The sequence below is a fragment of the Schistocerca cancellata genome, chromosome 6 (assembly GCF_023864275.1).
Source record: "Schistocerca cancellata isolate TAMUIC-IGC-003103 chromosome 6, iqSchCanc2.1, whole genome shotgun sequence".
NCBI classification, from domain to species: Eukaryota; Metazoa; Arthropoda; class Insecta; order Orthoptera; family Acrididae; genus Schistocerca; species Schistocerca cancellata.
In genome coordinates this window covers 607229952-607243578 of record NC_064631.1, presented here as the reverse complement: position 1 = coordinate 607243578, position 13627 = coordinate 607229952, and the positions used below count along the sequence as shown (strand labels likewise).

At 38.4% G+C, this 13627-nt stretch overlaps 1 protein-coding gene across 1 annotated transcript in view; it reads left to right on the top strand.

The window, feature by feature from the left end:
• The window catches only part of LOC126088449 (piezo-type mechanosensitive ion channel component), a 724612-nt gene that overhangs the window by 567471 nt on the left and 143514 nt on the right, over positions 1 to 13627 (top strand). The window contains exon 35 of the mRNA XM_049906591.1: positions 10948 to 11031. Coding sequence (XP_049762548.1) covers positions 10948 to 11031 — 84 coding nt within the window. The remainder of the gene's footprint in view (positions 1 to 10947; positions 11032 to 13627) is intronic.

Below are 13627 nucleotides of genomic sequence, written 5' to 3'. Positions count from 1 at the left end.
AAGAAAACAGATCGACATATCCTTGAACATTAACAGTAGACTTAAAATCACCACAAATGTGAAATGATAAGTTATGTTTCTGAACATAGCCTACCAGCTGGATGATACTGGTAATAGAACACTTTGCAGCCTAACACTGGACTCACGTTCGGGAGGACGACGGTTCAATCCCGTCTCCGGCCATCCTGATTTAGGTTTTCCGTGATTTCCCTAAATCACTTCAGGCAAATGCCGGGATGGTTCCTTTGAAAGGGCACGGCCAATTTCCTTCCCCATCCTTCCCTCACCCGAGCTTGCACTCCATCTCTAATGACCTCGTTGTCGACGGGGCATTAAACACTAATCTCCTCCTCCTGCAGCCTATCTAGTCCTGCTTTAAAATTCTTGCCAATGGCAAAAGGCACTGAATGAGCTTTACAAAACTTACTGTATATCCCAAATCCAAGCCACACTTTTTTTTTTTTGTTCAGGATCCAAAAATTGCCTGGCCTAGAATCCAGTGCGAAGCAAATGGAAGTTCTGAAAAATGTCTCTAGGAGCAACTGAACAGAAGGAGCACTAGATGGTCATGCTTTGCAGGTCAAGTGCAAAGATAAATTCTGTCCTAGTAAAAATATATTTAAAAAGTTAGAAGACAAATCTTCTTTTCTTTTTTTTTTTTTTTTTTTTCCAGCCATTGAATTGTGATACATCTTCCAATGAAGGAAACAGAAATACAGAATTGCTCATCTTTGAATGTGTCAGCCTTCCAGATATTCATTGCAATAAAAATAAATTTCTTTACATAAATATCAACAATGCATTAGGCTTTAGTATTCGTGCATGAGTAAGATACGGTTCATTACCATTTTACATATTGTTTCACTTAATTCTGTAAAGTACCGCTGTTAGTAAACCATAATGAAGTGCTTTCATTATAGTGCCAAATTCAAGAAGGAAGTTAATTCTTTTGTGAAAAGAAGTGCTAATCAAACTGCAGGTTTGCTTAAAGCACCAGTACAGGTCAGCTTGGTGCCACTGTTTTTACAGCATTGCCACTTCACTACAAATCTGCTATGAAAAGCCTATCGGCAAACCTGTGTTAATAATTTAAGTCAACAGGGCCAATACTTTGTCAGTACATCTTCAATGTTTTTCTACCAGTGACAAGAGCTGGTCCCTGTGAATCATGAATCACATGCTCTCTTTTCCAAAAGAATAATATGAATTTATTCTTCCATGTTAGCTGTTACCTCATTTAAATCCTATCCCCTAACAAACTCGAGTGAGACAGCAGCAAATGCCAACAGATATACCTATCATGTAATTAAACTTCCTGGCAGATGAAAACTGTGTGCCAAACTGAGACTCAAACTTGGGTCCTTTGCCTTTTGCAGACAAGTGGTCTACCGACTGAGGTACCCAAGCACGACTCACAATCCCTTCCTCACAGCTTCAGTTCTGCGAGTACCTTGTCTCCTACCTTCCAAACTTCACAGAAGCTCTTCTGTATACCTTACAGAACTAGCACTCCCGGAAGAAAGGATATTGTGGAGACATGGCTTAGCCACAGCCTGGGGGATGTTTCCAGAATGAGATTTTTACTCTGCAATGGAGTGCGCACTAATATGAAATTTCCTGGCAGAGTAAAACTGTGTGCCGGACTGAGACTCGAACTTGGGACCTTTGCTTTTCATGGGCAAGTGCTCTACCGACTGAGCTACCCAAGCACAACTCACAACCCTTCCTCACAGCTTAATTTCTGGCGGTACCTCATCTCCTACCTTCCAAACTTCACAGAAGCTCTTCTGCAAGACTTACAGGAGAGCTTCTGTGAAGTCTGGAAGGTAGGAGACAAGATACTGGCAGAATTTAAGCTGTGAGTCGTGCTTGGGTAGCTCAGTCGGTAGAGCACTTGGCCGTGAAAAGCAAAGGCCCTGAGTTCAAGTTTCGGTCCAGCACACAGTTTTAATCTGCCAGGATGTTTCATATCAGCACACACTCTGCTGCAGAGTGAAAAATCTCATTCTGGATATCATGTAATGTTTACATTTGTATTAGTCTTAAGCTGAAGAGAGATACAGTCAGTAATGAAACACAGCAACTGACTTTAGTATTGATTCTTAAATCATCTATGACTACACATTCTGTGCGGACAAGATATGTCATTTTACATTTTTTAAAGAGAAAATTAGTCTACAAAATAACCTTGCTTAAAACTGACTGCTAAGCCTACAAATCAAACCCAACTTCTGTAGCTGTATCTTCATCATTCCATGTAATTTGCATCTTCTGTTAGAATAAACCAACTTAGTTTTGATTTTTGAAATGTGGCCTACAACTTCCCCCCTCCCCATCTCGAATTTTGAGACTCATTCTCCAGGTGTGGCTTGGATTCAAGGTCAGCTTGGATTCGGGTAAATATGGTATGTACTGCCATGTGTCTTAAGGAAATATGAACCTGGAACCATGTTGCACAACCTAATGTGGGTTCAAACTGCTGCTTAAATTGCGCACACAATGTATCAAGTTCCTTGCATGGAATTTCAGTTGAAACCAGGTTAACCTGACCCTGAATTCAAAAACCTAAAAGCACATATGTGTCTAAACCAAAAATTTTCATTATTGTCCAAAAGTTGACCACAAGCAAGGTTATTCTCTGAGCTACATTTTTATACTTGATCTGGATGATGATCTAACCCTGCAATGAGATCAGCTGGCTAACGTATATTGCCACTTTGCACTGAAGAGACTGCAGCTGCGGGTTGCAACTAGGGAACCACATGATGTCACAGAAAGGGCAGTGATGCTGCTGATGCCGTGGGCTGTAATCTTGACATGACTTGATGGCACAGGCATTTTTGGACTCCTTCAACAATGCTGGGGAGGGAAATTTACGAGCCTTAACATGCTCTGGGACACACTGACAGTGAACAAAGTGCTTCCATTTGTATGTGTCTATTGATGAGGTGAGCAGGGTATCGTTAACCACTGCACTAACTGTTAAATTCCTTGTCACGAAGCAAATGTGTGCTCAGCAAGTCGGATGATGGCATTGACTGGAAATCATCAGTTGATCGTGGAGCACAGTGGCGACTTATACCACTAACAACATTGACATCAGAGGAATCGTGAAACATAGCTTGTGCTGACACAGTTACTTTGTGAGCTTTGGCAATTTTTAACTCGTGGATGGCTCAGACATCTCTTAAAGCCTTCGCGCTAACGTCTCAATCCTGACTGTGATGGATAATATCACGGATTAAGGAGTTCATATGTGACACTTCACACTATTTACAGGAAAAGTCACACTTGCATGCCAGGCCTCTGAAGTTAATAGCCCACGCTGCATAGAATTGCTTATATTACTTAATGCATCAATTAAACATGAGCCTAGCTGTGACAATGTGAGTTTGGTGACTGTAATAGTAACTCAGCAAATCAGAAACTTCAGCCCCTGACAGTTGTTGCTTTTGCAGAAAATGTAACAACTATGTCTGCTGTTGTTGGCAGCATTCACATTGTTTTTCTTGCTCTCGCTGTTGCTGTTGTCACAACTTGAAAAACTTGGGATCCATGCCTCACTGGAATATTTGTATGATGAGAAAGTTCTTTTCGCCATTTTGTATCGTACTGTGCGTAGGTAGAACACAGTTTGTGATAACTTGCCCCGTGCAACATAGAGGCTGGCAGAATGAAACAGGTGGTTCTGGAGGTGAATGACAGTGGTGATCACAATATCAACGAATAAACAAAACAACTCCAGAGCTTAGGGAAGTTGGCTTAAGCACATACAACAATTGAGGGAGAAATCTAAACTACAAACATAAATCAGGCAAGGTCAAAACTCTTCGGTTCAGTGAGGCATAACTGTTGCTTCAGTGACCAGCGAGAAATGGATGGCAATAGTTAGGCTGCGGTATTTAGTGGTAAAGATTCAGAGGGTAGCGCTGCCTCAGTCCTTGCCACAACGACTGTGTGGCGCTGGTATGAGCTGTGGCTGCTGCCTGGAGGCCAAGTATCTCTGGCATGTTACCTCTATATACTCAGGCTAGGCAAGGAATTGGAATCCCTGTCAGATACTAAACTACCTTCAGTTGGGAATGTACAGGGGCACTCACACAAGCGCCACAATATGCCTTCCCAAGAATGTACAGATAAACTGAAGTTGATGGTGGAATTTTGAAACTTGTATTGTGAGCTGTTCCACAGCTGTAGAGTAAATTTGTTACAAATATGTATTTTTCAGTTGATACTTCATAAAATGCAAGTTGTGATGTTTGCTAAATCTACGTTTTTAAACCTGACTCTGTACTGAATAATACAGAAAATAAATAACAATGTACATTATATTTTTACTATCTCAGCAACGATTCAGAATAAGGTGTAAGTGCATATGAAGTTTTTCCTTCAAATAACAGTTCTAGCCATGTCCATTAATATTGACCATTTCCCCAGGGACACCCTGCATATAAAGGGAGACAATGGATACTGATCTTAAAATTTTTGAAAGTGGGCGGCAGGTTGCCTGTTGCTTGGCAACACATCTATTTAATTCTGACAGCTGCTGTTCATTGCTCATCTAAGTGTCCTCTCTCCTGAACAGCAATAAAATCTCTATTGCCACCTCTTCATTCTTCACTGAATGAATATGTGTTGTTCTAGAGTGAAGTGTACAGGAAGTGGGTAATTTACTTCTCACAATGTTTGTGATTTCTATCATTTGTGCCTTGAAATAATATCTAAACTGTGAAAAATTGTTCATATGCCTCTCACGTTAGTCCTTTGATATTCATATAGGCTTTTAAAGACACTTTGTCAATTATAATAATAACCTATCCAGGCACTTTCAAAAGTCACAATATGTAGTCATATGAGCAGTTGCGTTGTCCACCACATGCACCTGCCACCATTTGTTTGAGCCACACCAAATAGCCCATTAATAATAATACAGTCTCGAATCTTGGTACATACATACCACATTTTTCTCTCTTCACTGTCAGTTTGTAGGAATGTTTCTTTTCACCCCACACCTGAATACCTTTTTCGTTGTTCATGGTGAATAAAATCAGCTGGAATTAAAATTTTGAAGTGTCTTGATTTTTGGGACACTAATCCCATCTTCATGTGCTACTGTAACAATTGGACTTGACTGGCAAGACTCAAGATAAACAGGGCCTGAATGAAAAAACAGAAGCGAATCCATAAATATGCATCTGTAGATAGAAAAATATAACCTGACAACCTACTATAAACAGCCAGAGATGTGGCATAACCTAGAGACCTATCAGGGCATAAAGGCAATTACAAATAACAAAAATGTCAATTGCTGAACTACAAAAGTAACATACTCTGTAAGTGCTAAGGCAGCCTCATGTCAAGAACACCTAGCATGACCCGTTTAACAGATTGCTGCATGGGGTGCCCCAGCACACACACACACACACACACACACACACAAACACACACACACACACACACACTATTGAGTAGCTGTAGCATGAACTATTGAACTATTGCTGAAGGAAGGTGAAGAATACTGAGAAATTTTCATTGCTAATATCCATGCCTCATCCCCACTCTATGTATTTCACAAAGCAACCTGTGTGTGTGTGTGTGTGTGTGTGTGTGTGTGTGTGTGTGTGTGTGTGTGTGGCGTCTATTTTTCGATGAAGGCCATGTTGGCTGAAAGCTCACTTTCCAACATCTCTCTCTCTCTCTCTCTCTTTTTATTTTTTTTATTTTACTTTTTTTTTTTTTTTTTTTTTTTTTTTTTTTTTTTTTTTTTTTTTTTTTTGTGCCTATCTGCAACTCAGCATCTCTGCTGTATGGCGAGTAAAAGCTATTCTTTACATAATATTAACAATACAGCAGAGATGCTGAGTTGCAGATAGGCATGACAAAAAGATTTTCACACTACAAACATAAATCAGGCAAGGTCAAAACTCTTCTGTTCAGTGAGGCATAACTGTTGCTTCAGTGACTAGTGATAAATGGATGGCAATAGTTAGGCTGCGGTATTTAGTGGTAAAGATTCAGAGGGTAGCGCTGCCTCAGTCCTTGCCACAACACAAAAAGCTTTTGGCCAATGGCCTTCGTCAACAATACGCACACATACACATACGCGTGTGCGTGCCCGCGCTCTTGCCCCCCCCCCCTATCTCCCTCCGCCTCCCCCCAAACCCCCCCCCCCCCCACACACACAATGCAACTCACACACACGACTGCAGTCTCAGGCAACTGAAAACACATTATCCTGGATTTTCTATTGTTTAACTTTTCACAATATTGTTACATTCCATCCTGGATTTTCCATTGTTTGATTACTAAATGAAAGGCTTAGGGCTAATATAAGACATGTAAAATGCGATGCAGTAAATGCAGTTGTCATGAAATAATAATAAAACAGTGGTACTAGATATATTAGATAAAAAACAACAATACCAAAAATTAAAAACTGAGAGAATGAAAATGGTCTGATCTATCACACATGGGATGTACAAAACCAAACATTGAGCACTACTTGGATAATTGCGGATCACAAAATCTAAAGTAATGGTGAAGCCAGTGTGACTAGTAGAGATTGTATAAAGTACATCTTGCATACTTGCCTAAAACCTGCATATTAGCTATGAAACAAGTATAAAGATAGAATGGAAAAAAAAACAAAAAAAAAATAGCTCTGAAAAAACTAGGAGACTAAACCCAGTTGACACCACATGCAGCCTTCAAAATCAGGGGTTAAGATACAGCACATTAAACATTATGCAAAGACATATTTTCCTGGAACTAGCTGAGCACCCCTTAATGTTTAAGTTCATTTTTCTCACTGAAACTACTGTCTGGATTTGGCAGCTTGCATTACATGATTTCAACCTCCTTCAAAATGTTTGTACATGCACTGCTCTCCCTCTGTGTGTGTGTGTGGGGGGGGGGGGGGGGGGGGGGGGAGTCGTCTCTTGTCACCCTGCTCTCTGCATGGCTGTCATATATCATGCTGTGGGTACTCGACATGTGGCTGCCTGAACACTTACATGGTAAGTTACTTTGTGTTCTTTGGCAATTGATATTTTGGTTCTTTGTAACAGAATTTATGCCCAAGTATTGGCTTTCTCTATTTTATGCCACATCTTTCGCTGTTCATAGAAAGTCATCAGGTTACATTTTTCCATCTGTGACTGCATATTTCTGGTTTCACTACTGATTTTTCAGTCAGGTACTGTTTACCTTGAGTCTTACCAATTGATCCCACATTTTTTTCATGCCTCACCCACAGAGGCTCTCTCATACTATCAGTTACATTTGTTAATTTTTCTCATTGTCTCGTATAGTTTTATCATACGTAATTTAGGTGTGTTCTGTTGATGGTTTACAGCCTCAATGGTCCTTCTAATGTTAATAAATTTTTATTGGTATGCTGTTTCATCTTCATTGATTGTTACAGCAGCACCTGAAGATAGGATTAGTGTCCTGAAAGCTTGGTAGTGTATGTGTCTTTATCCAGGTAAAGGAACTTTGAAATTACAACTGTAGCTGATTTTATTCACCATGAACAATCCAAGTAAGAATTGTGGCAGTCCCACTAAGAATATATTACATTTTTGTATTTACTATTTGCCTTTTCCAGCTGCCTATTTTCAAAATATCAATGGCTTGAGGTTTAGCTACTGTTTTTTTTTATCCCAGTTGATTTAACATTCAGTATTATTTTGGTGCTCACATTTTGGCAGTAGCCAAGTAGGAATTTTTTTTGTCTCATTTAATGTAAGAAGTTAAATAGAACATGAAATTAATGGGTAACATTCTATTGTAGTATAGTTTTATCTTGGAAAATTTTAATGAAATTCACCAGAAACAGGAAGGATTGTTATTGTTATTTCAAAGTTGCTTTTTTTTTTTTTTTTTTTTTTTTTTTACCTTCATCATTTCCCTTGTGTTTATCCTGGCCTTTCCTGCCCCCCCCCCCCACCTCACACACACACACACACACACACACACACACACACACACACACACACACACCAGTTCCCCCGAGTCCCTTTCACCCTGTGCTAGTGATTAAAGATAACACATGCATTAGTAGCCGTTAACAACTTTCTGTAAGTTCTGTATCTAGAATCAGTTGGACATTAACACCATACACCAGTTTCATTATGTGCATTCTTATAAATGAATACAATAGTACATGGTGTGCCATGAAGTGTAGCCGAGACACATCCCTCTCTGTCTGCACGATAAGTAGTCTTCAAGTTCTTCCTTTGCAGTTCAGTGATATGTTATTCATATTATCAGTCGTAAATCACCACAGATATTACCAGCCAGTAGAATAAAAAAAATTTTAGACAAATTTAGATGTATTTGGAGCAGTATGCTACAATAAAAATAAAAATGAATGTTTCATATGTAAATATGTGTCTTAAATTAAGATACTAACAGCAACAAATTGTCTTCAGATTTGCATTTCACTGTTAATAGCCAAAAGATATTAAGGAATTATACAATCATCTTATTGTTTTTATCCTCTTATCATCATAATTGAACTGCATATTTTTCCCTTTGACTATATTTGCATTTTCAACACTCAAAGTTCATATTGCCAGCTGACTTCCAGTAATAAACTGCTGCCATCCACCTCATTCACTGGTGAATAAAGCCATCTACTGGACTTCTCCATATATTATAACCTTCCACCTCAGGCATCTAATTTGTCCCAGACTGGAAAGAGTGATAAAACATGCAACAAGTGCTATGCACACACACACACACACACACACACACACACACACACAAAACAAAACAAAACAAAACAAAACAAAAAGACTCAACTACATTCCAAGTGGTTACCTTTACTCCTTGTGTTATCTGTGTTACATCTAGATCTTTCGAATATTGCATCGGCTTTATGTGAGTTAGGTAACACAGTTTGTTTGGAAAGCTGCAAACATTTACCCTCCCAGCTTTCATCAATGTGTATCACAATTAAATAAAAGGGTGCCAAGACCAGTAGCAAAATCTTTGTAAATTTGCATTAAGTTGGCAGCAGCATAGCTTCCGGTAGGTCCTCCAAGTCAGCCAGATAACAGCAGAAAAACCGGATAAAATGAGAATGAACTAATTTTAGCTACAGGATTTAAAGTTACTCATATTCCCATTCATCATATTGATTGGAGACATCAGTTTTAAGTACTGTGGCCAATGGCTGTTTGATTGAAATCGAACAATTTGACAGCATGAGTGGCTGGTATTTTAGGAATTACCGTATAGGACGGAAATCCAGTGTCCACTTAGCCTGACGCTTTCCTCTTTATTGGTGTTATTATGTTTGTAGGTTTTAATGGGTTTATGGAACAATGCTGTTATAATACCTTCATACAGGTGGATCTTAAATTTCAAAGAATTTTATATCAACTTCTCTGCTTGTCCCTGTTCGCACTTCTCTTTGTATTTCATGACCCTGATGTTAACAGATTTCTCCTGGTTTTGTGCTGTGCCAGACTTTTTATGCACATCAATAAACATCCGTTGCTCCTCAGAATACATTTTAGTGATGTCTTGTGTCTGAAGAGTCACAGCTCACATATTCGTCTCACACAGGTTTTGCAAGGGTAATTACCACCCTTTTCCTCTTGCGTGCATGATGATTTGAGAACTTATATAGTAAACGGTATATTCCAAAATGCCCCACATAAGAATGGATTTCTCTGGGGTTCATACTTCAAGTTATGTTGGTGATATAAATGCAAAATCATGTGTTTTGAATAGTTTTTGGACTAGGGACCATTTCTATATCCAGCAGAATGATCATTTTCCTGTAACTATCTGACAGTACAGGGTCAAAGTTTGAATGTTACACACTTCCTCCATCTTAGGCAAATGGAACAATTCAATTGGTTCTTTATACATTAGAAGTGGTTTATGGTCCGCCTTATGGAGGCACCATTTGATTCATGGGTAGTTCATGAGAAAATCTGAAAATAGTGTTTTTCAGCATTTTTTTGCCATCATCAGTGAATATCTAAATAACTAACTACAGTAGGTTGCTCTAATTGTAATTGCATTTTGTCTAGGCACTTATCTAGAAGTGCCATCTTCCTGTTTTTGAAAATCTGTTTTTGGGAGGAAATTTTTAAAAGTACTTAAGGAGGCAGAATGAGACAGCTGGCATCCCACTATTCAGTCAGAGATTTTTTAAACGATACCATATTTATCTATCTTTGCTTTCGGAGGAGCATTTTTCTGCTGATGTAAGTACTGAACTGTGTTCATAGGTTTTCTAGACATAGTGTGGCAGAGATCTCTGTCATTCTTTGTGACTAGCACATTAAGGAAGGGCAGCTGTTTCTTCTATACTTCCACAGTACATTGAATGCTGGCACAAAGGTTGTTTAGGTGTTTAAGTAAGTTGCCAAGCTTTTCCTCACCATGACTCCACACAACAAAGGTATCGTCCACTGACAGGTATCATAGTATAGGCTCTCCCCACAAGCTTGACTCAGTCCACCATGATAAGTGGAGGATAATTCTTTGAAAAGGCCAGCCACTTGTGTTGGAAGAACATCACATTATCAATTAAACAGTTGTTGACCAAAGAACCCTACGCAGACACCTCCAGTAATATGCCAAGGCTGCAGAAGAGTCTCAAGTTAAGACCCTTAACAAAAGTCCGTAACAGATCACCTTCACCTTTTTACTTCTGTTGTAAAATTTATGCCAGTCAGACAAACTCCTATTAATTTTTATAAATATCCTAATAATATAGACAGTCATTTCATTAAACTAGTTATTTAGTTTGCTATGATTCTAGTATTTACTCTCACAAAAATACTAATTTGTGAATTGCATTGTAATGATGACACCATTTTAGTACAAGCTGTCATAAATGTTGTTTGTGTGAAAGTGTTGTTTCATTTGAAAGTGGCATGAGGAGTAGTGCACAGATTAGTGTGTAGTGTGGCTGCTTCTTCCCAGGCTGCAAGGGGACTTGCTTGGGGTGCCAGAGATTCGTGTCCTTGCTCCCAGTTTGGAGAGGGGCTTGGATTCAGAGGGCGGCAGGTAATCCGTCACAAACTATTGTCTTTCAGCTTGTGTCACTGCAGTTCGTGCATGATTTCTTTCTAAATGGTTGTTCTGGTTGGTGGGAGTATCTACAGCTCAGTTTCTGTGCTTTGGCTATGGGACATTTATCATTCTCCTTTTCCATTGCTTTGAATAGTGTACTATTACACTGTGTTGTTGCGTGAGCTTTGTGAGAGTTTGAAGAGTTGTCTGACTGTCTCTGCTGCTTTTGCAATAGCTTTTATGATTAACATTCTTAAGGGGCATACTTCATTTCCAAGAGATTTTTACTCTTTGTCACTGCTGTACATCGCTGTGAAAGTATTCTTCCTCTGTGTTTTAATTGTATTGGTGTGCAAATTAGTTTTATTTTACAACTCAGTTTCCTTTTCTTGATGTTAGAGTGCCCAGTTAAATGGAGATGTGCAAATTACATGTTTCTGTGTGCTTCAAAACCATTACTGTTTCCCAAACCTTGTTCTCATTGATGAGAAACAATTTTCACATTAACCATTGCCTCTTCTGCTTATATTTGATGGATGTTTAACCCTGTCATTCCGGTTAGTATGGAATTGTGTGTGATAGCCTTTTGCTATGAAGTAACATTTATATTGATTGTAAAAATAACGTATCATTCTTCACTGTGTCTGTCTGTCTGTCTGTCTGTCTGCCTTTCTTTCATTCCCCATTCCATTTTCTGCATGATAAATTGGTAGTGTATTAGACATGCAATGATATATTCAGGTTTATACTCTCTTAAGATGCAATTCCAATGCCATATAATTGGAGAGAAACTATAGAGCTGCATGTTGCAAGCCACATGTTAAACTTAAAAGTGCTGCGACTTTGTCTCTCAGTGAACATCATGGTGGCATGCTGCCTCAAGAGTAACTAATGAGTAGGGGAGTGGTTGCCTTGAAAGGTGTGAAAATCATTACCAGCACACTGGCCGATGTAATGACAATACGATACAGTGATAGTGTGGTTTTTCAATAGTGCATTTCTACATTAGATGGCCATAGTCACAGTTACCAACCTTATAAACAAAGTGAAGTGAAGTGACTTCTATCAGGAGTGGCTCCTATTAACACAGGGGCATCACTAACATTTCCACTGTTCTCCTCCCATATCATTGGAATACTTTCCACTAATTAAAATCTTGGTAAATCTTGAGACTATCACATAATGTGGAACTGTGTGAAGGCTAATATAGGTTATTTTAGGTGGCAAAATATGTTCCTTGTGAAAAATATTCTGTTTGCGTGAGATAATGTTCAATGCCAGGCAAAATCACACATTTCAATCAATCCAATTAAATAAAAATGGTATTTGTTGCTTAGTTTTCCCACAGCACATGCTGCTTGTGGTATATTGGTTTCCTTCTTTATGAGAATGCCTACATACACTTTTTTCCTGCATTCACTCTATGGGCTTGTTGTTTTAAAATTGAATAAGCAGACATTTTGAGACAATAAAATCCTCTTGTCTTGAAATGATAACACACAAAAACACAACCACTAGCTAAAATTTTTGTAATACATAACACCAAAGGTGATATGCGCAACAATGCAAATGTAGTTGTTGTGGAACACCTAAAGGTAAGAGTGTATTATATATATATATGTGAATATATATAAATGCTATAAATTCGTATAAATCAGAAAATAGTCTTGATCTACAAACTTTTGGTTTGACTCCATTGCCTTTTTTTCTGTTTCTTATCAACTGGAGATAGCTGCACATCTTTACTATTTGTATTTTGCATTTCATCCAGTCAGATATTTTATGTTGTGGTTTTGATGACTCTGACAATAACAGCTCCGTACTGCAATAGTGAAAAAAAATTGATGGACAATAGAATTTTCTAAATTGCATTTCAGCAGTGGATGATGAACTCATTAAAACATATTGACCTCAAAAGCAGCTCTCAACAACAAAGGATTTTTGTCCGTGATCTTGCTTTTGTAGATGATAACTCCAATGGATGTTGGTAGATAGCAGTCAATATGAGAAACAATGTGACAGTGGCATAATGAAAAATCAAATATTGGTAAGCTAATTAAAAATTGAGTGATTTCATCCACTTCCAAGATATGTGGGAGTAGATCTAATCTTACCATATGTAATTGTAAAAGATAAAAACATTCAAATTCACAACTTGTATCATGAAAGCTCATTAAAAACCAAAGCTTACTCAACAAGAAAACTGTTGTCAGTGACACTCTCACTTCCAATCAGGTTCTCAGAAATGTCCTTTGGGCTCCACACTCCCAAATTTTTTAAAAATATTTCTTAGCTCAACTACTGTAAATGCGAAAGTGACAGACAGTTTAATTATTACTGACTGCTGCCTTCTTAATATGCTCAGAGATGCTTTATTTGAAAAAAAAAAGAAAAAAAAAAAACCACGGGTTACTTTCATCTTGAACTCAGAAAAATTATCAACAGAACGTTTGATACCTTGATCAGCGAGGGATGGCTATGGAAACACTGAAGGATAAGAGAAAGTTTCACTGATTACTTTATTGGTAGCACTGCCCTAGTACTGTGGTAAGTAAAACAGTAATCAGAACTGATCCAAAGGAATGAAAAC